General features: G+C 36.1%; 1 protein-coding gene across 5 annotated transcripts in view; it reads left to right on the forward strand.

The window, feature by feature from the left end:
• Positions 1–27,534, forward strand: part of PPP1R12A (protein phosphatase 1 regulatory subunit 12A) — a 144,662-nt gene that overhangs the window by 42,981 nt on the left and 74,147 nt on the right. For all 5 annotated transcript variants that reach the window (XM_080810406.1, XM_080810404.1, XM_080810405.1 and 2 more), the window contains exons 2-3: positions 2,719–2,849; positions 22,877–22,995. In XM_080810406.1, the coding sequence (XP_080666532.1) occupies positions 2,719–2,849; positions 22,877–22,995 (250 nt within the window). The remainder of the gene's footprint in view (positions 1–2,718; positions 2,850–22,876; positions 22,996–27,534) is intronic.

Here is a 27,534-nt window from a genome sequence, read left to right on the forward strand (position 1 = left end):
CAGCAGGGAGTCTGCTTCTCCCTCTGGCATTTCCCTTCTCATGCGCTCTCTCTCCCTCATTTAAAAAAAAAATAATAATAATATCTTTAAAAAAAAAGAATCAAGTCTTAAATTTTCTTATATAAACTGCCTATTTATTGTAAACATTTTGGAAATAAAAATTTAAAGAAGAAAATAAAAATTTTTATTGGTCTCACAACCACTGATAATGACTATTAAACTTCAATATGTATTCTAGTCTTTTTGTGTACATATTTTTTTTTTGGTAAAATTGCGATCATATTAGGAAAACTGTTCTTATATCCTTTTTTAAAAATTTAATAAATTGTGAGCATTTCCCATATCCCTTTATAAAAGAATCATTTCTTGTTTGGTTGACATTATCTTTCATTTTTAAAAACAATAATCAGATTCATATTGGATTTATCAAATAGAATTTTATGTTTTTATATCAGTGACAAAAGTCAGAATACTGTTACAGAGCGTGTACAAATTAAAGCAGATTGAGTGAAAAGGGTAATAGAATTAGATCAGTCTTAAAAAAAAAAAAAAAACTTTTCTCAAGGAAAATTAATGATTAAGCCTATAAGTAGATCTAATATTAATTGATGCCTTTGTGGGTCATTAGCAATCTCAAATAACATTTTATAGACTACTTGCTAATATAACAGTATTTTGATATTTCTTCTTTTTTTGTTATTAGATAGCTAATGGTTCTCAGATTTCTCCAACCCTTTCTTTAACCACTGCTTTTTGAAAAGTGATTCTTTTTTCAAGCAGTATATACTTAAAGTCCATATGAGTGTTACTTATATACATACATTTACCATCTGCCACATGTAAGGTACTGTTCTGGGCACTATGGGACCTTGTCATCAGGTTGCTTATAACTTGTTCCAAGGAGAAGAATCATAGACACATAAGAATCTTAAACACGTTAGGGAATTTGAGAGATATATAACCCACCAGCTTCTTTCCTCCACTTGAAAAATAAAGACATTAAGCCTCAAAAGATTGAATTACTTGTCCATCACTACAAAATTTGTGGCAGAGCCAAAACTAGAGCCCAGAATTAAAAGCTCTGATTCCCTGTCAGTATTTTTCCACTTTGTACTTTAACCATAATGCTTTTTTTTGATCCCCTTTTTTTTTCTCTAAGAAAATGGTACTAAAAGTTTTTTCTTTTGCTTCTGTGATAGGTAAAGAAAAATTGGTTTCATTCTTACAACACTTTGTAAGTACCTAACACTTATGATATCCTGTTGCAGAGACTACAAATGGGTGAGAAATACATTGATAAACTAGGAATATCTGTGGAAAGCAGTGTTATGTGTGGAAAAGAGCTTATACTTTTGGAATCTAAACATCTGTTAGTGCCAGCTCTATCATCTCTCACCTGTCTGACTTATTCAAGCTACTTAATCTCTTTGAATATTAGCTTTCTCATTCTTTCATCCACTTATTAAGCCCCTACCACATGCCAAGAACTGTGTAAGATGCTGCAGATACAGCAGAATTTCTGCTCTCATGAAGGTTTATTTGAGGATAGTGTATATAAATCAGTAAAATACCAGTCATACTACCTGCACAAAGTAGACATTTATCAAAGTCCCTTCTTCTAGTTACTATAGGCTGCAGTTCTCAAATTTTTTTTGTCTCAGGACTGCTTTATACTCTTAAAAATTATTGAAAGACCCCAAAGAACTTTTGTCTCAGTGGTGTGTATATATTAATATTTGATGATAATAGAGGTTAAAACTGAGGGTTTTAAGTATTTATTAATTCATTTTAAACAGCTATATTATACCCATGTTACATAAATAGCACTTTAAAATAATTCATTCATTTGCTCTTAAAGTGTGAATGCATCATTGACAGCAAATAGTGGGGTTTTTTTTGAAATTACAGTCTATTCATTTTTTAAGAAAATCTATGCCAAAAACCCAAGTTAGACTAGGTATAGTTTCTCATTTAAGTAAACATTGTATTCCATGGGAAAAGTGGCTAGTTCAGCTTGCATCTTAGTTGCACAAGTTCTTTTCCTTAGAGCAGTCATTGTACTTGGAGGAAGTGTTTTATCCATACTTCTGTCTTGTTCCACAGAATATTAAAAAGATGATGTGTATTCAGGGGTCCAAACGTAATAAGATTTATAGGTTTTACTACTTTGCCGAGGACATTCATAAATAAAAATAGCTTTTAAGAAAAACTATGAGTGCATAGTGGGAGATACAGTGACTGTTAGTAGAATTTCTTTTGGCCACTGCCTTGATTTGTGCTAACGCACAAGCAGATTTTGCCCTTGGTGCTTGCTGTACTCTTAAGTACACCTGTCAACACAGTGAAAAGGGGAACTACCATCTTAGTATTATTTTGAGAATAGTTTTGACCTTGTAAATTCCTTGAAAGGATCCCTCCCCCCTCAACAAACCACATTTTTGGGAACCATTGCTATAGAGGATATTATTGGTACTCATATAATGTTTTGATTGTTATTATAGTATCTACTTATTTTTATCATGAGATTGGCATAGTCTGGTCACATATGTGCCTCAAAGCAGGGACTCTTACAATTTAGTTGGTACCATTAGCCTGTTTGATGGCAGTGCAGTCGAGATAGCAGCAGACTAAAAGAATATTTATGTTATAAAAGCTGCAGAGTTTATTCGGAGCATTGATTCACATTTTTCCTAATTGTGCTTTCTGTTTTGTTTTTAGGCTTGCATTGATGACAATGTTGATATGGTGAAGTTTCTGGTTGAAAATGGAGCAAATATTAATCAACCTGATAATGAAGGCTGGATACCACTACATGCAGCTGCTTCCTGTGGCTATCTTGACATTGCAGAGTAAGTCAGTTCTCTGTTTACTTTTGTCCAAATATCCAAACACTATTTTAGATACCTGAGATCTTATAGAAATTGTTGTTACAGATAAATAAACTCTTATATTACCTTAATTCATGAAAACTATTCTTCCCAGGAAAAAGAATAAGCAGTTCTTGGGAATCCATATATCCAGTCTCTCTTTGGGAGGTCATCTTCTGTCTTCCCACCTTCTTGGGCTTTTGGTACTTTGTATTAGTATGAGTAATTGTACACTTCTCCATTCCCATCTCCTTTTCTTTTGAGTGCATGGAGAGCATTTTCAAATGATTCAAGGTTAATACTTAGCAGTCTAGTCTATCCTTACATAATTGTGTGTTGTTAGGGGAAACTAACAAGAACTCAGGTTACTTTGCTATAGGGAGAATATGATACAAAGTTCTCTAATTAGTCAGCACATTTATGCTTGTTACTAAAATTGTTTTCTAAAAATACAGTTTTTAGAAAATTCAATGAGAAATGATCATTCTTACCTACCTTTAATGGTACTTTCCAAGAAAATCTGATTCTTCAAACATTTAACAAGGAAGTATAGTTATCCTGACAAAACAATTTTTTCACTAAATTATTTCACTTTTTTGTTACTATGTGTCCAACACCCTAAACAGGTTTTATTGTCTGTCTGCTTACATCAGAGCTTATCCACTGGTAAATACTGAATATAGGAGTTCTGCTCTGTGAATCTCTCTTGTAAGCCTTAAATATTGTTATTTCTTTGTGTATTTCATTTCTCCCCCCCATGTGTATTGGAACTATGATACATCATTTTTTTTAAAGATTTCATTTATTTGAAAGAAGAGCGAGAGATTGTGTGCACGAGCAGGGGGTGGGGCAGAGGGTGTGGGAGAAGCAGACTCCCCGTGGAGCTGGGAGTCCGACCTGGGGCTCAATCCCAGGACTCTGAGATCATGACCTGAGCCAAAGGCAGATGCTTAACCTACTGAGGCACCCAGGTGCCCTAATACACCATTTTAAATGGGAGGCAGTGTTTGGTAAAAAGAAAAGTACTCTGGCCTAGGAATAGAATGTCTGAGTCACTTGAGTTTTATTACTACCTGTAATACTAACTACATTTCATCTTTTCCTTTCTGGGCCTTGATTTCTTATTCTTTTTCTTTTTCTTTTTTTTTAAGATTTATTTATTTGAGAGAGAGCGTGATCATGAGCATGAGGGCAGGGGAGGGGCAGCAGAAGAGGGAGAGAGAGAGAATCCTCAAGCAGACTCCCCACTGAACATGGAGCCCAATGCAGGGCTTGATCCCAGAACCCTAAGATCATGACCTGAGCCAAAATCAGGAGTTGGACACTTAACTGAGACACCCAGGCACCCTGGAGCCTTGATTTCTTTATGTGTAAAATGAGGTAGTCTTTTGTCATTGCAAAACAGTAGTGGTTGTTCATCATTACAATCAGTTCTCAACTTCCTTACTCCTTTATATTTATAAACCAGGAAACAACCTAGGAAAATTGGGTTACTCTGCTAAGTGAAGTATTTGGAGTTAAATTTGTTACAAATCCTGCTTCTGCCATTCACTAATTTTATGCGCTTGGCCAAGCTACTTCACCTCAGTGATTAATGTTATTATATAGTAGGAATGATCTGGCTTCTTCCTGCCTCTTATTTCTCTTAGAGTTTTCCATATTTTTCACTCTCTCAATGCTGGACTACTTTTGATTCCCCAGATTTTCACTGCTGGCTCATATTAATGAGTCTTTGCTTACATTGGTTCATTTGCTTTATTTCTTTACTTGACCAGCTCCTACCAAACTCTCAAATGCAGTTACATAAAGGTCACTTCTTCCAGAAACATTTCTGATGTTTCTGGGTAATTCATCATCATCATGATCATCTCTACAACATATCAGATGTTTACATGCTTTGATAGGAACCGCCTTATACACAGAATAGTTCTAGTTCATCCCTATTGAAATAAGAGATGAAATAAACAGTGAACCACACAGTTTACTCTAAAGTTTTGGGAATGATTTGGATACAGTTACTTCTAAATTTTTGACCCCTAAGTGCACCTGGCTGGCTCAGTCGGTAGAACAAGCAACTCTTGACCTCAGGGTTGTGAGTTTGAGCCCCAAGGAGATTACCTTAAAAATAAAGTCTTACCAAAAAATAAATGAATAAAATTTGATCTGTTGGACATAGAACAGAGAGCATGAGATTACAGTTTAATTTCTGGACATTTAACAATTTCGCATCTGGTTTACAGCCTGGCAGAAGCTAAGTGAATAGATGAATGATGGCTCTTCATATTCTGACTCAATTATCTCACCTTTTCACCAAATAATTATTCTCAATTTCCCTGCTTTGAATAAGGTAGAAGTCTTAGGAAAAACTACAAATAAAGATTGTTTAATAATTCCCCTTCTTCAGAATGGATTAGAGGAGCAATAAAGGAGACTTAAGTTTGGGGACTATGATGTTAATTCAGCATATACATTGTTTTACTAAATACTGATGGGTCAGGTATTGATATGTATGCACTAACATCATTCTCTTCCTTCAGTATGGTGAATTGTGTCTGTACATAATTCATATGTTGAAGCTCTGACCCCCCCAAAACCTTGGATTGTGACTGTATAGATGCAGCCATTAAAGAGATAATTAAGTTAAAATGAGACCCTTAGGATAGGTCCTAATTCAGTCTTACTGGTTTCTTTGTAAGAAAAGGAAATTTGGTTGCAAAAAGAGGCACCTAGTTCATCCACACAGAAAAGACCACTGGAAATTACACTGTGAAAAAGGTAGCCATGTCTGAGCCAAGGAGAGAACCCTCAGAAGAAACCCTTTTAAACCTGCCAACACCTTGATCTTAGACTTCAGACCTCTAAAACTCTAAGTAAACAAACTTCTGTTGCTTAAGCCACTAAGTCTGTGGTATTTTTTTTTTAAACTTTATTTATTTATTAGAGAGAGAGAGATCACAAGTAGGCAGAGAGGCAGGCAGAAGAGGAAGGGGAAGCAGGCTCCGCGCTGAGCAGAGAGCCCAATGCAGGACTCCATCCCAGGACCTGAGCCGAAGGCAGAGACTTAACCCACCAAGCCACCCAGGCGCCCCAGTGTGGTATTTTTTTTTTAATGCTATTTTGTTATGTTTGTGCTAGTACACTAATATAGGCAGTATAAAAGTCTTACTTTCGCTTCAAGGTATTCATCCCTAAAAATTATACTGTTATTGGGTTGTGCTTTAAAAGTAAAATTGAATAGAATGGCTTTGGACATACTAGAAAAGGCAAACAATTACAGAACCCAAAAAGTATTTAATTTAGTTCTCCAATATATAAGTTCAGTTAGTCTTAACTCTTTAACCATAAAGTATAAATTATATATTCAAATTATTATGTACAGGGGTGCCTGGGTGGCTCAGTCGCTTAAGCATCCAATATTGATTTCGGCTCACGTCATGATCTCGGGGTCATGAGATTGAGGCCCATGTCAGGCTCCACACTCAGCGTGGAGTCCTCTTGAGATTCTCTCTCCCTGTCTGCCCCTTCCCCTGCTTGCACGCTCTCTCTAAAATAAATAAATAGGGGCGCCTGGGTGGCTCAGTGGGTTTAAAGCCTCTGCCTTCAGCTCGGGTCATGATCTCGGCGATCGAGCCCCGCATCGGGCTGTCTGCTCAGCAGGGAGACTGCTTCCTCCTCTCTCTCTGCCTGCCTCTCTGCCTACTTGTGATCTCTGTCTGTCAAATAAATAAATAAAATCTTTAAAAAAAATTATTATGCACAAAGCAATGAAAGCCAAGTCTTCTAACTGAAGAAGTAATTAAATGAAAACATAGGAGCTATACAGTGGCAGCATTTTAATTTTGTCATTCTTTTTCATTTAACTGGAATGTTTTTGTAAAAGAAACTTCTTCATGTTTATATAGTCAACCCAATACAAGTTTTGTTGGAAAGAGAGGCTGTAGTCTTTATTCTTTTCCTCTATATACAGATTCTTAAAATAATAAGTTGGTTCACTAGTTACTTTCAAAAAGGACTGATTGGTTTTTTGAGGGATAAGCAACTTCAGGAGCTCTTGCATTTAAATATACTTAATGTGCTTTATACATTACTGTTGTTATCTTTATTGATTAGTAAATTACACATCTTTGGTTATCAAGAGTCTCTTCATGTTAGCTTCTAAGATCTTGGGATATGAATAAATGAAGTGATCTTTAAACCTTCCTTGCTAGCTAGCATTACAAGATGTCCCTTTTTTCCCCCCCGTCCTGGGTTTGGAATTGCTATTTCTCTGGTGAGCCCCGTTTCTAGTAATGGATGTTAGAAGTATTCATTGCTACTGAGTTGGTCATTGCTTCAAATTCATACTTGGCACCAAGGTGTTTTCCTTTACCTTTTTTATCTTGTATTAATATTTCCTTTCTCCCTTTATTTCATTGCCAGGAATTGTAGTATTAAAATAACACATGATTACTAATTTGCTTCATTATGTATTACACATATGTTTGCCTCTTTATAATAATACCACTATACAATACCACTAACAACAACAACAATATGATTACTGAAAGCAGTTGGAAGTTTTGTGTGGGGGCATTTCTTTTGGTCCTTAAGGTATCCCACTTCACATATACCATCATAAAGTGTTGAAAGCACTTAAAATAGCTCTTTTCTGTGTGGTTATGCCACCAATTAGATATACTATTAGGTTCATTGTTCAATTTTATTTATTTTTTAGAGTTTGCTTTTTTTAATTTAATTTTGTTTTATAATTTACATAAAATACTGAGTTCTAATGGCAATCCCATCTATCCTGTTTCCTTCCACACTATTTTGCAAATTCTGTATTTTACCCCAGTTTGGTGGTTTGGTTTTTTTTTTAAGATTTTATTTATTTATTTATCAGAGAGAGAGAGCGAGCGCGCGCACGCGCGAGTGCACAAGCAGGCAGAGTAGCAGGCAGAGGTGGAGAGAAGCATGCTTTCCGCCAAGCAAGGAGCCCGTTGTGGGACTTGATCCTAGGACCCTGGAATCATGACCCAAGCTGAAGGCAGCAGCTGAACCTACTGAGCCACCCAGGCGTTCCCCCCAGTTTGTTTTTTAATACAAGTATCGTTGAAAATATTATTTCCCCTTGTAGGTAAATGATAGAATACCATATACATATTTCTTTATTTGCTTTTTTCACTTAACAGTCTATTCTGGAGATCACTATATGGTGGGGTATATAGACCTATTTCTCATTGTTCTCATTGTTTAGGTTTTATTACTCCATGTATGTATGTCATTGTAGTTTATACAGCCTCTTCTTCTTAGTTGACCAAAGAATGCTGTTTATTTGAATGACTTTAGTAAACAGTTTGTTTTATTAATGTTTTGGTTATTGATGTGATTATTCTGATATCTTTTTATATTTGAATTTCATCACTTTTCTTTTTTTAGGCTTCTACCACAGATGTTTAGGAGTGCTTGCTTTTTTCTTTTTCTTTTTCTTTTTTTTTTAATTTTATTCATTTATTTGAGAGAGAAAAAGAGAAGCTTCATGCATGAGCAGGGGAAGAGGCGGGGCATAGGGGGGAGGGAGAAGAAGAAGGAAAGAGTCCCAAGCTGACTCATTACTGAGCAGGGCCCAATGCAGGTCTTGATCCTATGACCCTGAGGTTATGACCTGAGCCAAAATCAAGAGTTAGAAGATCAACCAGCTGAGCCACCCAGGCACCCCTAGGAGTGCTTTTATCTTGAGTAGCTTTTGTGTTTGCCATAAAAATTTTTAATAGTAGAGAAAACTAGACCTGTATAAAGCTTGCATTATTTAGTGTATATAGGATGGAATAGTGCATAATTAGTATGTTTAATGCATTTTTCTTTGTGTTTGGAGTAGTTTCAAAGCCACTACTACTAAAGATTGTATATCATTATAAAATGCTAGTAGGGGGTGCCTGGGTGGCTCGGTCAGTTAAGCATCTGCCTTCAGCTTAAGGTCCTGGGATTGAGCCCCACAATAGGGCTGAGAGTCTGCTTCTCCCTCTCCCTCTGCCCCTAACCCCCTCCTGGCTTGTATTCACTCTTTGGCGCGTGCGCTCTCTCTCTCAAATAAATGAAATCTTTAAAAAAAAAAAAAAAAAAAGGCTAGTAGGATTACATTCAGTGACATTTTCATGGTCCTGTTTACAGCATGGAAAAAGTTTCATGAGCTTCGTCACTTGATCATTAAAGTATCAGCTATTTAAGGGTATGATAACTTTTAAATATTTGTGATGGCTTATTTATGGCTTGGCTTTTCTTCATTATAGCTTTATTCCATAAACATCCAATATAATCCTCAAGATTTCTCTTGGCTTACCCTTCAAAATATATCCAGTATGTGACTATTTTCATCACCTCTTTAATTTCTTCCTGATCCTGGACACTGTTGTTTTTCACCGGAATTATTATAGTTGCAACAATTTTAATTATAACCATCCTCTTGCCACCTCCCCCCCCCATCTGTTTTCCACACAGCAACCAGGATGATCCGTTTAAAATATTACAAGTGGGATAACCTCACATTTTTATTCAAATCCTTCCAGTGGATTCATAATGCACTCAGAGTAGAAGCCAGAATTGCTCTTTAACTTTAGGCAGATTGGCAGCTTCTCTGAACCTCTGTTTCCTCTTCTATAAAATAAAAATACTTACCCCTATTCTATAAGACTGTTGTAAAGATTAGATAATGTGTATAAGACACTTGGTACAATATACAGCATATTTAGTATTCAGTAAATGTTAGCTAAATTGGTATTATTCAAAATACTGTATTTAGTCATGGCTTTTAGTGAAAAATAGCTGAGCTCTTGGTTCTCCTGATTATAAAAAAAACTGTCATGTCATCTGGTGTGAAAGTAAATGTAACTAGATGAGAAGAACAAGAGGATAGTAAAGTAGTAGTCATGTCACACTTACTTTGATATGTGGATATTTGAGCTTCAAGAAGAGTTGTCAAATCCATGAATTTTGGTTTTATTTACATATTTCTTGTCAAGAATGATGCTTTATTTGTCTAAAGCAGACGGTGTATTTTGATTAGGAGTCTCAGAAGGTGAAACTAAGTCCAGGATCCTACAAAAATATTAAAATTTTATATAAGAGATTCTTATATCTTACTATAATATAATGAGGTGTGTTTGCTTAAAACTATAAAAATCATTTTCTCATATACATTCTTACTGCTTTTTTAAAGAACAGTATGGGAATGTTCACTGTTACTTCCATTTTACAATCAGAACTGAAACTTCATTCTCAGGACTCAAATTCTGATGTTCTTTTCATTGTATCACAACCATCTCGTACAGTAGTGTTAGGCATTGCGAGAGATAAAAATGGCTACAACTCCATTCCTAATCGCAAACTTACAGATACATGTGAAGTTAATTAACTAATATTACATAGAATAAAGGGACCAACAAATGTACAAGAAACACTGAAGAAGTGATTTTTTTTGTTACAATAATTTATACAGGTTATGCCTCCTTCCACTTTACACAGTCATGTTACAGCTCAACCATCTCCCATTTTAAAAAGCAAAACACATCCTTTAATGACCATTCTCACCTCCCAGTCCAACCCCCTTGCATAACTATAATAATCCCAATCTTTTAAGCAGCAAGGAATTAAAGCTGCAAGCACAAGCTTTGCTCCCACTGTGAAGGAAACACATCCAATCATTCTTCTTGTGGTCAGCTCACATCCCATGCTATTTTTTGTTCATTCCATATCACTTTATTTTTTTTATCATGTTCAGTTAGCCACTGTATAGCACATAATTAGTCCTTGATGCAGTGTTCAGTGATTCATTAGTTAAATGTAACATCCAGTGCTCATCACAGCACATGCCCTCCTCAATACCCATTATTCCGGTACCCCCCTGCCCCCTTCCCTCCTCTCCTCTGAAACCCCCAGATTGTTTCTCGGGGTCAGAAGTTTCTCATGGTTTATCTCCCTCTCTGATTTCTCCCCCTTTGGATTCTCTCCCTTCCCCTCTGGTCCTCCATGCTATTGCTTATGTCTCACATATGAGTGAAACCCTGTGACAGTTGTCTTTCTATGTTTGACTTACTTCACTTGACATAATCCTCTCCAGTTCCATCCATGTGGATCCAAATGGTGCGTATTCATCATTTCTGATGGCTGAGTAATATTCCATTGTGTATATGGACCACATCTCCTTTACCCATTCATCTGTTGAAGGGCATCTCGGCTCTTTCCACGGTTTGGCTGTTGTAGACATTGATGCTATGAACATTGGGGTGCATGTGCCCCTTCTTTTCACTATGTCTGTATCTTTGGGATAAATACCCACTAGTGCAATTGCTGGGTCATAGGGTAGCTCTATTATTAACATCTTGAGGAACCTCCACACTGTTTTCCAGAGTGGCTGTACCAACTTGCATTCCCACCAGCAGTGTAAGAGGGTTCCCCTTTCTCCACATCCTTGCCAACATCTGTTGTTTACAAAAGAAGTGATTGATTTTGATTAGGGCAGAGAACGATTCTAGAGGAGATGACGTTAATTGTTATGTTAAACAGTGAGCAGGGTTTTATGCCTATGAGAGTTGGGAGCTCTCTGAACAAAGTCATGTTATTCATGAATGAGAAATAATATATGGTAAAGTTCTTTTAACTGGCCTCCACTGTATTGACTAACATTTGCCACTTCTTTGTTAAAACATAATGACTGCTTCCTGTAAAGTTGTTAAAACTGAACATTGCAACAAATAGGCTACTCCTACTAAGCTTGCTCACTCTGTTTCACCGATTGGATTACAAGCCTACCAAAAGTTAATTGGGTGTGTTCTGAACTTGTTACTGATTTTTTTAAAAGATTTTATTTATTTATTTATTAGACACAGAGAGAGATCACAAGTAGGCAGAATGGCAGGCAGAGAGAGGGGGGGAAGCAGGCCCCTGCTGAGCAGAGAGCCCGATGTGGGGCTCGATCCCAGGACCTGAGATCATGACCTGAGCTGAAGGCAGAGGCCCAACCCACTGAGCCACCCAGGCACCTCTGAACTTGTTATTGATCATTTAACTAGATAGCCCAAAACTGATGAAATATGTACAAAAAAGAAAATTACTATTGTGACAAAGTTAAATACTTTGAAAGACTTGATAAAGGCAAGGCCTTAAAAAATATAATTGCTGATGGGTTCCTAGGTGGCTCAGTCAGTTGTGTCCGACTCTTCATTTAGTTTCAGGTCCCATCTCGATGGGAGTCTCAACTCCATCGAGCCCTGCATGGGGCTCTGCTCTCAGCAGGGAGTCTGCTTGATACTCTCTCTCTCTCCCTCTGCCTCTTCCCCTGCTTGCACTCACTCACTCTCTAAAATAAATAAATAAATATCTTATATATATAATTGCTATTTAACTAGATGTGGTTGTGCTGAATGAAAGGTTGAAAGTAAGATCTGGAGGGAGTGTGTACTTTGCTCTCCTGTTGACTTCAAGTTTTTGCTTCGTTTTAAAGACCCTTGGAGGTCTTAGGAAATGTATTATGAGTATGGTTTATGCAAGAAAGGTAGCATAGGTTTAAATCATTGGAGACATTCTCCAATATCTTCTGTGTTGAATTAAGTATCTTACTTACATTTAATTATTTTCATATATATATTATATTCTGGTTAACCAAGCAAATACTCGTTTTGATTCCATTGGATAAGAGGAGTTTTTTGGAGCCATAGTTTTTCAGGAAGAAGAGCATTAGTGGTATAGAGAGAGTAGCAGATCCACTTGGCAAGATGAACTGAGTCTATAGAGGAATTTGTATGCCTTGCTAAGGTTGACCTTTAGTGCTGATGCATTTTTAGGGAATGATCCTCACTCTGTATTTTAGGAAAACTATTCTTCACAGATTAGTATTATTGGCAGAAATTGGAAGTGGGGCAGATCTGAGAGAAATTGGAAAACAGAATTGATAAGGCTTGGTTGTGATTCACTGGATATGCATAGTGAGATAGGAGGAAAAATCAAAGGTGGTGATAATGCCTGATAAAAGCTAATGTTCATTAAGTGTTTGATATGTGCTAGTCACTGCTCTAAGTCCTTTAAGTATATAATTTCAGTTACCCTAAAAATCACATGAAAATATGTTGTTTCCACCACCCCACAGGTCTATATGCACAATTACAAACCCCAAAAAGTTGGAAAAATGGCAAACTAATTGTCAATTTGGGTATAGGCTCCTTTGGCAGCAAATCATGACCTAAACTGATATAAAGCTATTTATAGTCTTTGTTTATCCCACTATTATATTGTTTATTTTTTGTAAAAATATTAATGTGTTTGGTTATGAAGTGCTGCCTCAGATTCAGTGGGGCTTTTACATAATCTGCAATATTATCTTTCTAAAATATGAAAAGTTTTGAAGTTTGGGTGTGCTTGAATGATGGTTGACCTGTATGATAATTCCTCTTTTATAAATGAGAAAACTTGAGTCAAAGTGATCACACAGAGTAAGTGGCAGAACTAGGATGTGAACCTAGTCAGTCTAACTTTTCAAGTCTGTCCTTTAAACCAGTACGCTATTCTGCCTCCTTGTTTATCCTTTGTAATTAGCAAATGATGCCTTTAAACTTACTAAGAGACCTAAAGAGCAAGACTGGGGGAAGCATAGAAGAGACTATAGTGGAATGTGGTTTTAAATATGCCTCTTTGGGACGCCTGGGTGGCTCAGTTGGTTAAGCAGCTGCCTTCGGCTCAGGTCATGATCCCAGCGTCCTGGGATTGAGTCCCACATCAGGCTCCTTGCTCGGCAGGGAGCCTGCTTCTCCCTCTGCCTGCCACTCTGTCTGCTTGTGCTCACTCTCGCTCCTCTCTCTCTCTCTCTGACAAATAAATAAATAAATCTTTAAAAATAAATAAATAAATAAATAAATATGCGTCTTTGAGGGTGCCTGGGTGGCTCAGTTGGTTAAGTGTCTGCTTTTGGCTCAGGCCAAGAAACACCAGGGTCCTGGGATCGAGCCCTGCATTGGGCTCCTGCTCAGTGGGGAGCCTGCTTCCCCCTCTCCCTCTGCCACCTGCTTATGCTCTCTCTCATGCTCTCTATCTCAAATAAATAAATAAATATATAAATAAAATATTTTTTTAAAAATAGGCCCTGTTTGAGATGCTAATGGAAATGGTGCTGTAGGAAGCCAGGAATATATTGGATGTGTTTAAAATGCATGTACTGGATTTCATGAAGCCTAAGATGCCATCCTTGTAACACAGTGTGATTATTTTATATACCAACTAAAAAAAGGTTAAAAAATGAAACTGTGGGGGCGCCTGGGTGGCTCAGCGGGTTAAAGCCTCTGCCTTCGGCTCAGGTCATGATCCCAGGGTTTTGGGATCGAGCCCCATGTCGGGCTCTCTGCTCAGCGGGGAGCCTGCTTCCTCCTCTCTCTCTCACTCTGCCTGCTTCTCTGCCTACTTGTGATTTCTGACTGTCAAATAAATGAATAAAAAATCTAAAAAAAAAAAATGAAACTGTGATAGTGTGTGTGTTTGTGTGTGTGTGTTTAATCACCTAGATTTTGTTCACAACAGTATTATTTTCTGTGGAATTTAGAGTGTAATTGATGCAATGTTACTAAACAATGTTCACCTATTGCCTTTGGGATTTTATTTTAAGCCATTGGTATGCATTCTTCAAGTTTTTATTTCAATGCTTTCTTGATTTTACCAGAAAGTATCAACAAAAAGTTTCAGATGACATCCAAGAAGACATTTTAAGTTCAACAAATAGGGTACCCGTAATGCACATAAGTTGACTGAAGTTAGAACAGTATGAATAGCTGTGACCAAGGTTACATGGAGACAGATAATCACAACAGATAACACAACATGTTGTGTCTGCCACCTGGCCAGTAGCCATTGTAAGACATCATGGATTGTAACAATGATTGTTCATAGAAGATTTCCATGATTTTAAAATGTGAAGGAAATGTACACTTTAGAATTGTTGCATAGTGAGTAGAATTTTTGCCTTTGGGGATTGAAAGTTGCAATAATAAAGCAAGACAGTAGTGCATATAATTGATTTTAATAAACAAATACGCCTTTTCAGGAGTCAGTGCATCATCAAAGAGGTGTAGAGTCGCTGTTCTGGGGAGTAATTGAGACAAACAGGAAATGCTAAAGAGAGAACCTTGAGGATTTCCTTTTTTTTTTTTTTTAATTTATTTATTTGTTAGAGAGAGAGCGCGAGCACAGGCAGACAGAGTGGTAGGCAGAGGCAGAGGGAGAAGCAGGCTCCCTGCCGAGCAAGGAGCCCGATGTGGGACTCGATCCCAGGAGGCTGGGATCATGACCTGAGCCGAAGGCAGCCGCTTAACCAACTGAGCCACCCAGGTGTCCCGAGGATTTCCTTTATTTAAAGGTGGCTTTACAAAGAGAATAGAGGAATTTAAATACTTTCCCACATTCTGATTTTTTTTTTTAAACAAATGATAATCCAGGTTCCTAGACAACTGGAAAATAGACCCCAGTTTCACAAATAGATTCATTTCTCTCACAAATATTATTAGCCTGGTCTTTGCTATTGGCATAATTAATTATGTCTATGACAGTCGTGGAACCCTGATGTCAGGAATTAAGCAGTGTTTGGCAAGGTATCAGGACTAACAGTTGGCCTAACAAAATGATTTATATATGAAGATAATACTTTGCCTTTAGGGTTTTGACAAATTAAAAAAAATTAAGGTTAAAATTGCCAATCTTCTAAACATTGAAATATGACATTAAAAATGAGGGAGAATTTCTGCTTCTGGGAAGATAGAGTAGACATGGTTTTCCCTATTCTTCCTGCTAAGAACTAATAAAAACCCTGAATATTGCATATAAAACATAAGATTCTGAGGGGTAGAAAGAAGGCATGATAGCTTGGCATCACAGGACCCACAGGAGAGCGTTTCCTAGCTTTTCTTTTTCCTCATGTATCTCTGAACTGAAAACATGGATAATCCAGAAGCACAAATGGGCACACCAAAAAAAGAAAAAGTCCCAATGAAAGCCTAATCTCTTTAGCCAAGTACTGGGAAAGGGGTGGCCTCCCCAGTCTTTAAGCAAGGCAGAAAACTTAAAAATAATAATAACCACTCTATTTAATCAGGCAAAGTCCACAGGGAAAAAGAAGCTTTAGTCTCACCAGTGCCTTCACCAGCGAAGACTATGTAGGGAATGTAGACCTCCACCCTTACCACGCTATATTGAGGTGTGCAGTCTTACTGCACTGATGTCAGATTAGGCCAGAGCTAGCCAAGACTTTAATCCTGGTCAAATGGTTAACTAGCTCTACCCCCACCTATAGTAGATACCAGCCAGCTACTACTATTCCTTCCTTGGGTGGAGAGTGAATACTTTCACTACCACCTACCAGTAAAGATGTCTACCTCCCTCCCCTTATTGTCAGTGGAGGCCACATGGGGAGTAATAATGAAGCACTCATACCCTTCTTATCCAGGGAGATAGCAGTGAAGGCTCGTGGTAAGCTAGAAGTAACAAGGAGCCACCACCCTGTCTCTGGTGTCAGTGGAGCTTAGTGGGAAACCTAGACTTCTACCCCCACCTTGTGGTAATGAAATGGCACCTCCACAGCTTCCTCTGCTACAGCACAGCCAAACAAAGCCAGCTACCATAGACGATTTAAGCAAGATCTAGAGTCATGTAACATAAAACTCAGAGTGTCTAGATTTTAATTGAAAATCAGTTGTCACACCGAGGAAATTCCCAATCAGTAGAGACCAACATAAGACCAACATGGAACTGACAGAAATACTACTCTTAAAATTATCTGACAGATTATAGAACAGCTATCATAAACACATTTCAAAAGCAATTATAAGCATGCTTGAAACCAATGAAAAAATTGAAAGTCACAGCAAAAAGAAAGTGTGCAAATAGCAGATACTAAGACGAATCAAATGGGAATGACCTGAAAAGTCTAATAACCAAAATAAAAATGGGTAGGCTCAAGAGTAGAATGAAGGGGATAGAAGAAAGAATTAGTGAACTGAAAAACAGATCAACGGAAATTACCAAATCTTAGCAACAGAGAGGAAATAAACTAAAATAAAATGAATAGACCCTCGGAGACTTACGGGACTATAACAAGGAGCTGACATTTGTACCATTAGAGTCCCAGAAAAGAAGGAAGGGATGACTGGAAAAATATTTAATGAAATGATAAGTGATGGTTAAGATACCAACATATAGATTCAAAAAGCCTAGCAAATTCCAAACAGGAATATAACAAAGCCCTCTACACCAAGACATCATACAGACCTCTGAAAACTAAAGACAAAAGTCTTGAAGTAGAAAGAAAAACTATTTTAAGCAGGGAAATTCAAATGACACCAGATTTCTCATTAGAAACCATGGAGACCTGAAGAAAGTGGTATAACATTTATCAAGTGCTGAATGAAGAACTGCTGTTTTTAATAAAGCTGTTCAGAGGTTCCGTGTCAGAGCTGTTGTTTGGATTCTTACAGCTGTTTTTAGCTGTTTTTCGTTGTGGTGTAGAACTTCAGGAATGAAATAGCAAAGTGCATTCCCACTGAAGACGGGAAGGTTGTTTACACTTATTTTAAGATTTTTGTTGCTCAGAGACTACTAAAGGAAAATAGCATATATTAAGTTAATAGTGTAATGTTGTACTTACTCATCTTTGAAAAGTTCAGGTAGTTCATAATTCTGTGTCATTAGATGGCTTTGAGGAACTCATTTTGATTTTTAAGAAACAGCTGTTCCAGTGGTATTCTTCTGACTTTCTAATTTAAAAAAAAAATTATTGTAAAATCACATATTAAATTTACCATTTTAACGATTTTTAAGTGTATAGTTCAGCAGTGTCAAATATATTCACATTGTTGTGCAGCAGATCTCTAGAATTTTTTTATCTTGTAATACTGAAACTGTATGTGATAAACACTAATTTCCCCTCTGTACCCTTAGCCATTGGTAACCAGCTTTCTATTTTATGTTTCTATGATTTTGATACCTGTAGATACTTCATAGAGTGGAATCATACAGTATTTGTCCTTTTGTAACAATCCTATATTGCTTAGCACATAGTGACCTTGAGGTTCATCTGTGTGACAGAATTTCCTTCCTTTTTAAGGCTATACTGACTTTCTGGTCTTTCAAGATTCATTTTTGAATACATGAAAAATTGATGTATTGGTTATAATGACTTCTTGATACTAGCTTTCCTACAGTGAATAAAAAAGTCAGTATACATTAAGTTTGGACAGTAAATATATTCAGCTCTTGCTGATGGAGTTTCTTCTTCCTAGTCTCTTTGATCACTGTGTGCTCGTTAGCTTCTACTTTAAAGACAATTTTAAAAAAGATCAAATTTTTTAAATAAAAACTATTTCCCTTTCTCATAATCTCTTCTATGGATTGGTTTTTGACAAAACTCCTAAAACAAGACAGTTGTTAGAGACTGTAAAAATTTATCTTCCAAATTCAATTAACGTTGAATAATTCTAACCCAGATAGATTCCTGCAGATTTATCTGACATACCATATCCAAGTTGCAACTAACTTGGTTAAGAATTTTACACCTTTTGTCAGATTTTTAAATTAGGACATGTGCAAATAGTTTTCTAAAGGTCCATTTGGATCATGTCTTGATTTTGAGGTCTGTTCAGTTAATTTGTCCAAAATTATTTATTGACTCAAGGTGCTAGATTATTATAAATCTCAGTGAACCTGGCAGTTTAACATTTTTCATTTCTACAGTTTATGAAGAATTTCATCATTTATAAGCATCTTCTGTGTTGGCCTCATTTGTATCACTTGAAGAAATCATTAACCATTGTTAAGACAATAAAACCTGCTTTAAAAAAAAAAAAAACATTCTAAAGCATTTAAAAAAAAAAAAAAAAAACCCTACTCATCTGAGAAACAGCCCAATCTTCTGACTTTCAATTTGGGATAGTCTATGTGAAATTTTTGCTTTTTTCTTTCCAAGTAATCTTAAATATGTTTCCTAATTAGCAGTCACATGAGCTGCTTATAATACTGTCGTGCTTTTTTTGTTCTGAAGGAAATATAGCCATCTGTTTTCAGTATCTGGAGGGCCCCTCATAGTCAAATTCTGGTATTCCAGAAAGTCTGTACTGTTTTATTTCACCTTATCTTAAACATTGCTTTCTAACTGTGATGATTTTGCATGATGGGCTAAAAGATAAAATTTTATTTGTAGACATTAACTTATTTAAACTTCACACAGTCCTTTAATTTGCCTATAGACTAGGCTTCCAATGTTCTAATGAATGTCACACAGCTGTCAAGAGGGTGAGTTGGGAGCCTGACTCAAAGTCTACAGAACCCAAACGTTTGTGCTGTTTTTCACACAGCCAGTCTTTGTATGGTTTTTTGAGGTTATTCATTGTAGCTAAGAATGCCATGGGATTTTATTTCTTTATTTTTGTATATCATTTGTTTATTTTTTTAAAAAGATTTTATGTATTTATTTGACACACAGAGAGAGATCACAAGTAGGCAGAGAGGCAGGCCAGGGGGGTTGAGGGGGGGCAGCAGGCTCCTCGCTGAGCAGAGAGCCCGATACGGGGCTCGATCCCAGGACCCTGAGATCATGACCTGAGCCGAAGGTAGAGGCTTAACCCACTGAGCCACCCAGGCGCCCCTTTATACATCTTTTTTAAAAAATTATATTTGCAAATGATAGTCCTGGAGTGCAGGTGATTTTGTGAATTATATGAGTACATACATATATATATACCTTAACTTTTGGCTCAGGAATTACTCCAGGCTCTGTTTCCTGCCAGTAGTTTTGGGACTTCATTCTTGTTAGTTTCTCTTAACATCCTTCCTGTTTATATAAATTTTGGATTGTCTGTATTTGGCTTCGACCTGGTATTTCCTTGAGACTCTGCTTCCCATGTAGCTCCCCCTGCTGCAAGCACTGAAGCTACTCTGAGGTACTCCTTTTATTCTCAGTCTTTATATCCAGTGAATGATTTCTACCTAAGCAAAATAGAAAAGTTTTTATTTTAAGTGCAGTTACAGTATGGTAGAAATATTTGTAGCATAGCTATTAGTCAGATGTAGGAAATAACTTCATTTTCTCTATATCATTAATTAGTGCCACCATTCATCTATCACATCATACAAGTCAAGAACTTTGATTTATCCTAGATACCTTCTTCACCCTCACTTCTCATATCCAGCTGATTTCCCAGTATCTCCTTGGGTATCTCTGGAATTCATCTATTTCTTCCATAAAATTCAAGCTTCCAACATAATTTTTTTTCTTACTACTGCAGTAGCTCCTTAACTGATCTGTCTACTTTCTTTGTACATTCTCATTTCTTTTCCATACTGCACAAAGTGATCTTTTTGAAACATTCCTTATCATATGACATCTCAGAAAAGTAGACACTGTGTGTTGCGGGGAGAGGGGGGTAAGAGAGACAGATATGCATAGAGATTGATCAGTTCTTTAGGAAGATGAACCAGGCCCTTGTGGGCCATACATACTTAACTATCACGGGGTATACAGTACCTTTTGTTCTCTCTTACCTGGAACACACTTTCCTTCCATTGTCTTTGTTAGTACCTACATATTCTTCAGAGAATCCTTTTCCTGATCTAACTGAATTAGATTATCCTATTATTTACTTGTAGAGACCCCAAAATTCTCTGTCATAAGACTTAACAAAGTTTTACAATCATCTTAACTCTTTGAATAATCTCTTTTACTAGACTATAAACTCTCCGAGGGAAAGTTCTTTGTTTGTTTTGCTTACTCCTGGCATGTAACATAGTACTAGGTACATACTAGATACCTGTCTTAGCTTTGGCTGGGATAACAAAATGCCATAAACTGGGTGGCTTAAACAATAGGCATTTGTTTCTCATAGCTCTGGAGACTCAGGAATGAAAGGGCCAAGGTGCTGGCCAATTCTGTATGTGGCAAGGGCCCTTTTCCTGGCTTGCAGATAGCTGCCATCTTGCTGTGTCTCCTATGGCAGAAAGACAGTGAGCTCTAGTGTCTTCCTCTTCCTAAGAGTAGTAATCCCATCATGGGTGCATCACCCATGGGTGATGAGCACCATGGGTGCTCATGATTTCATCTAAGCCTTATTACTTACCAAAAGTCCCACCACCTAATACCATCACATTGGAGGTTAGGATTTCAACATGAAATTTGGGGATACAAACATTCAGTCCATAAAAACATCCCATAAGTATTTGTTAAATTAATGAACACATTCGAAGTACTAGCAAAAGATGTAAATAAGTTCACAAGAGGTGAAAATACAAATGCCAGTACACATATCCAAATATTTTCAACCTCTTGTGTGATCAGGAAATAAAGTTTTATCCCCATCATGTTGGGAAAATATTTAAAGATAGATAATGTCAATTGTCCATTTAAGAACATGTCTACTAGGAAATGGTATGAAATGAAAGTATGATTCAGCCATACTATGGAATATTTTTCAACTATTACAATGCAATGCATTCCTGTACATTGAAAATAATTTCATTAATTTTTGTTTCCAAAAAAAACATCAAAAGTCACTGTACATATGTTTATATACACACATATAAATTCATAGCAAAGTTATAAGAAAATATTGTTGGTAATTTTATCTCTGGTGAGGGAACATAATAGTACAAGGATACTATAAAGGTGTTCTTGTTTTTTCTTTTTTTTAAACTCTGGGCATTTTTACTATTTTTATAATGAGATATTTTTATGAAGTCTATAAAAATATATATATGAATAAGAGTTAAGTTGGTTAGGGACATAGAGGGTAAAAAGTCCATTCTTTACATATACAAAAGTAAAATCAGGGATGCCAAAGGAGCATGAGTTAGTCTGGCACTGTAAGCATAGTTCTCTATTGTTGGAGCCTAAAGTGTGGTACAAGACAGAAGAAAAATGAGGCTGAAAAAGAAAACAAAACCAGCTTATCGAGGGCCAGGTATGTTTTCTCTTAGTATAGTACAACCATGCAAAGATTTTTAAGTGGGAAATTGACTCCAGTCATTTTATTTTATTTTATTTTTATTTATTTTTTTTTTTTACTTCCAGTCATTTTAAATAGGAGATTCTGGGAGATGTATAATTGATGCAGTGAAAGAGATGCCTAACTTTTTGTATCTGGATCCCTTTGTCAAGTTTGGTGAAGCCTTTGGATACTTTCTCAGGATTGTTATTTTGGATGTAGAAAATAAAATACAAAGTACACCAAAAACCAGTTCTATTGGGTTTCATTTTTCAAAATATTAGGAAAACACATATATGGTATAGTTACATATGTGCTGCTTTAGTAACACATTAAATAAAGAAACCTAATAGTTGATCGAACAATTACTTTAATTTCAAAGTAGTGATGATCATAAACAGTATTTTAAGATATCTGCATCAGTTGAATGGCCTTCTGACTTTAGTCCATCAACCCCCGGTTAAGAACAGTAGCATATGGGGCACCTGGTGGCTCAGTTGTTTGAGCATCTGACTTTTGACTTTGGCTCAGGTCATGATTTTGGGGTCCTGGGATCGAGCCCCACATTGGTCTCCAAGCTCAGTGGCGTGTTTGCTTGAGGATTCTCTCTCTGTACCCCCACTGCTTGGGTGCACATTCTCTCCTTCTCTCTCTCTCTCTCAAATAGATAAATAAATCTTTAAAAAAAAAAAAAAAACTATTGTAGATGGCATGAGACTGGGAGCATGGGGATCAGTTAGAAAACCAGTCAATATGAAGATAATGAAAAATATTGGTGGAGACGATCTGAAATGATCCTATGGAAGACTTTCTAATTATCATTACATAACATTTTTGTATTAGTAAGGCAATGTTTGTACATTATAGAAAAATTAGGAAATATAAGAAAACATGCTCTACTTTTTTAAAACTTAATGCATCTATCCTTGGTTTTTAGTGTTGCTCTTACACAGGAGTTTTTTTCATTTGCTATGCTTTTAGTCTTAATGATACTGTCATTGCTTAACTGTCTTCCCTTTCCTTTTACAGATTTTTAATTGGTCAGGGAGCACATGTAGGAGCTGTCAACAGTGAAGGAGACACACCATTAGATATTGCTGAGGAGGAAGCAATGGAAGAGCTACTTCAAAATGAAGTTAATCGGCAAGGTAATGTAAAAGCAACCTAAATAGAAAAAATGTTTAAAACTGTTTTAGAAAGAATATGACACTTGACTTTTTCAATAAAATAATTGTTGGTATTGAAAGGAAAATCATAATTTGAGTGGGAAAAAAGCTCCTTCTATAACAATATGTGTGTATATGTCTGTTTGAAAAAAATACATGATTCTCAATTCTGCATCTTATTAGTATTTTTAAAATTGGAAGAAGTATCATAAATTGTAGGATCAGACATAAAATTATGTGGTAATAAAAGCTTTGGAGAGAAAATAGGCAAAGAGGATAGGGAAGTGGACAGGATGAATGAAACACACTGCAAATTTAAATAGAACGGTAGTGGGTATTTAAGCTAAGATCTGAATGAGGTGAGAGGATTAATCATTCATCTGGGGAAAGAACATACCAGACAGGGAGCTACAAGTGCAAAGATAGGAGCTTGCGGGGTTTATTCGGAAAAGCAGCAAGTAGACTAGTGTGACTAAAGTATGCAAAACAAAGAAGAGGCTGGGGGAAGATGATGTCACAGAGGTAACAGTGAACCATACCAAATCAAGGCCTTGTTGGAACAACTTTGGTTTTTAGGCAGAGAGAAGTAGGGAGCCAGTGGAGTAATTGAGGTAGAGGAGTAACACGATCTGTGACTGTTGTGTTGAGAGTGGATTGTAGGAAAGTAAGGGCAGATGTAGGTGGTAATGGACAAACTGATGAGAAAAGGTTAGATTTTATATATATTGTGAAGGTTTGGTCAAGAAGATTATTGAGTGATTAAGTGTAGAGTATGCAAGAAAGAGAATGTAAATGAGCTATGAATATTTTGGGGAAAATAGGCTTTGTGGGGAAAGTTCAGGGATTTATTTTAAGATATGTCAAGTTGTTTTGCTGATAGTATTTAAGCAGTTGAATCTGTGAGCCAAGAAAGGTATAGGCTGGAGATACAAATTTGAGAGATATCAGTGATTGCTTAGGGTAGAGTTTTGTTTAGGAGCAATGAGTGTTCTAAACTGATTATGGTAATATTAGTTTCACAACTCTGCAAATAAATTAAAAACCACTGAACTGTATACTGTAAATGTATATGAATTGTATCTTGAGACATATATAATACATAATATGTTTGTATTATATGTATATATAATATCTTTATATCATAAAATCTAGCAGTTCTTTTTGGGGGGCACATACTCAAAAGGATTTCAAAAAAAAAATTGTATACCCATGTTTATAAGAGCTTTATTCACATAAGCAAAAGATTGAGGTAAACCAAGTATCTGTCGGTGGATGAGTGAATAAACAAAATGTGGTATTTACATACAGTGAACAATATATTATTCAGCATTAAAATGGAAATTCTGACACATACTGTAGCATGGATGAACCTTGGGTAAATAAAATAAGACAGTCACAAAAAGACAAATACTGTATGATTTCATTTATATGAAATACTTCAAGAATCAGATTAATAGAGAAAGTAAGTGGAATGATGGTTGTCAGGAGGTGGAAATTGGGGTTTGTTTAATGGGTGTAGCATTTCAGTTTGCAAGATGAAAAGAGTTCTAGAGGTGAGTTGCACAATAATGTAAATGTACTTAGCACTACTGAACTGCATACTTTAAAATGTTAAGATGGTAAATTTTATGTTATGTGTATTTTACCACAATTAAAAATGAATAAAAATCAATATGTATAATAAAATTAATATGTATAAATAAAATTAGTCTGTGTGATTTCCACTATATTTCATTATGTTTAGACAGTGATCAAATGAGTATTATCAAAAGAGAACTGTTTGACTAAGGTGTTAAAAGATAAAGGAAAGGTATGGGATATTGTTTTAGAAGGTAGGCACTTACTGAAGTATGGTTGATCATGAAATAGAAGCAAAAGAGTAGAAGCTAGGTTAGTCCCTTGAGAAGAGATTTTTATTCTGGGGTTAGGAAAATTCTTAATGACTAAGTGCTGAAAAAAAAAAAAATCTAAGGAGTGCCTGGTTCATTTGGTTAAGTGTCTGACCCTTGATTTCGGCTCAGGTCATGATCTCAGGGTTGTGAGATTGAGCCCCATTTTGGGGTTCCATGCTAAGCTTGGAGCCTGCTTAAGATTCTCTCTCTCCCCCTCCCCCGACCCATCCCCTCCCCAATATGTGCATGCTCGCTCTCTTTCTCTCTCACTCTCAAAAAAAGACATAAAAAAAATAAAATAGTAATGATAATCTTAAGACACTGAAGCTGAGAAATTTATTTAAGTGCCTAAATTGAGTTGAGACATTGTTAACAGATAGTTGAAGGTCCCTGAAGCCCAGGAGAAACGGCATACGTTAGAAAAGTAGTTAAAGACTGGAGCTTGGATAAGTACACAGAAGAGCTTTTAACAGGAATGTTCTGAGCAGACATTTTGAAATAATGGGATATTCAAGACCTGAGGAAGCTGGAAGAATAGATACAAAGCATCATAACCTAGAAAGAAGACTGCTTTATCTGCCTATATTTTGCTCTAATGAATGCCTAGATAGATACCTAACTATTTCCTGTTAAACACTAGTTAAATCTTCTTATAGTCTAATATTAGCAATTATTATGTGCTAGGAAGGGCATGGAAATGTACTGAAAATTCTTGCCTTTGGTTTCCTTGTATATAAAGGAAGCTTTTTACAAGACTGTTTTTAACTGTATGATTGGTTCGGTATTCGTTAGTAATTCATTAGTTAGCAAATGCTCTGAGTGCTGAGTATTGAAAAGACAGAAAGGAAGAAAGAAGACAATCTTTATTCTTAAGGATTTCACAGTATAACAGAGGTAACAGATATATATAAATAGAGCTTCACAATGCAGTGTGCTATGTGCTAAAACGTAGATAAGGACAGAATATTGTGGGAGAACAGAAAAGGCTATGACAGCTTCCAATAGTAAAAGTTTCAGAATGATGACATTTGAGAATGAGTTTGCTTAGCAGAGAAAGGAGGTGGTGGACAAAAAAGGTATGTCAGGCAGGGGTATTAGCATGTGCAAAGAAAAGGAATTGGAGACACAGCATATGTGGAGAAGTCCTTAGAACTGGAATCAAAATGCAAAGTCAGTATGGAATAAATAGGAAGGTGAGACCGAAAAAATGAGGCTGGAGCCAGATGGTGAAGGACATCCATTTTGTAGGCATTAGATGTAGCAAAGATCTCCAAACAGGAAATGAACTTGATTGAATTTAGTTTTTAGTAATACAGCTCATGGCATTTTGGAGGATGATTTAGAATGGGGAATACACAGTGGCATATCTTCCTTGAAGGAAGGCTCTTAAATTAGTCCAGCTGAAAGATAAGGACAAAACAATTATCAGGTAGGAAATAGTACTGTGGCAAATAGTACTGTGAGGATAATTACCTGTGAGGATAAAATGATAAAATGAAATGAGGACTTAATAATAGTAATAGTAATAGTACTGTAGTTCAGCCCCAAATAGTGTGACAGATCTCTTGAGTCCACACACTTCATCACGGTACCATTTTTATTTTATTTTATTTTATTTTATTTTATTTTATTTTATTTTATTAAGACTGTATTCTACAAAATACTTCATGGTGTTCATTTTATTCATGTAATAGGAATACATGAACTTATAGAGCATAACTTTGTTCCAGAGAAACAAATTATAGGGCTATTTCTAATAGATTTTAATAATTATAAAAAGAGTACCTTAAATATACCTCTCGTAGTGATAAGATTTCTAAAATTACTTATCCTGATATGAACGTTTTTATTTAATATTTTAAAATTCTTCAAATCTTTCAGCTCTAGTTTCTTATTTAATATATTTGGTCTGTAACTATTTATGCTGAAATCAATTGCCTTTGAAACTAGTAATGATTTGTGGCACCCCACTGGCTCAGTTGATAGAGCATGCAACTTTTGATTTCAGGGTTGTGAATTCAAGCCCCACATTGGGTGTAGAGTTTACTTAAAAACAAAACATAGTAGTAATAATTGAGCAGTAGCTTCAAGTATTTCTGGCTTGTATTTTAATGCAGTTGCTTTTACTTAGCTTGGGACACGAGTCAATCTTTGTATCTCTTACCTGTGACCAAACTCCAGTTTATTCTTATTTTTTCTGACCAAGAGATTTGGATACATTTCAATCTTATATTTACTGTTTTTCAGTAGTAGTAACGGTTGTTAAATAATCTAATCACTTTATTACACCCAATTTAGTTTTGATATCTATTGTTTTCATTATTTAAAAATCTTACAATTATAGTAGGTGGGCTAAGGACCAGATAAATGCATTATAGAATTTTCTGTCTGTTAGACCATGAAACAAGAAAGGAGAAGCAGAATCATAGGCATTTAGAGCTGATAGTAATAGTTAATACCTTGGGGCTTACTCCTGATCTAAGCATTTCACATATCTCAAATAATTTAATCCTCACAACAACCTTAGGGGATAGGTGCTTTCAGTGCCCTCTTTTTTTTTTTTTTTTTTTTTGCAAATAAATATTTTACAAATAAACTATTAGCAGAGATTAAGTGTCTTGCCCAAAAT

Source organism: Martes martes (genome assembly GCF_963455335.1).
Source record: "Martes martes genome assembly, chromosome: 8".
Lineage (NCBI taxonomy): Eukaryota > Metazoa > Chordata > Mammalia > Carnivora > Mustelidae > Martes > Martes martes.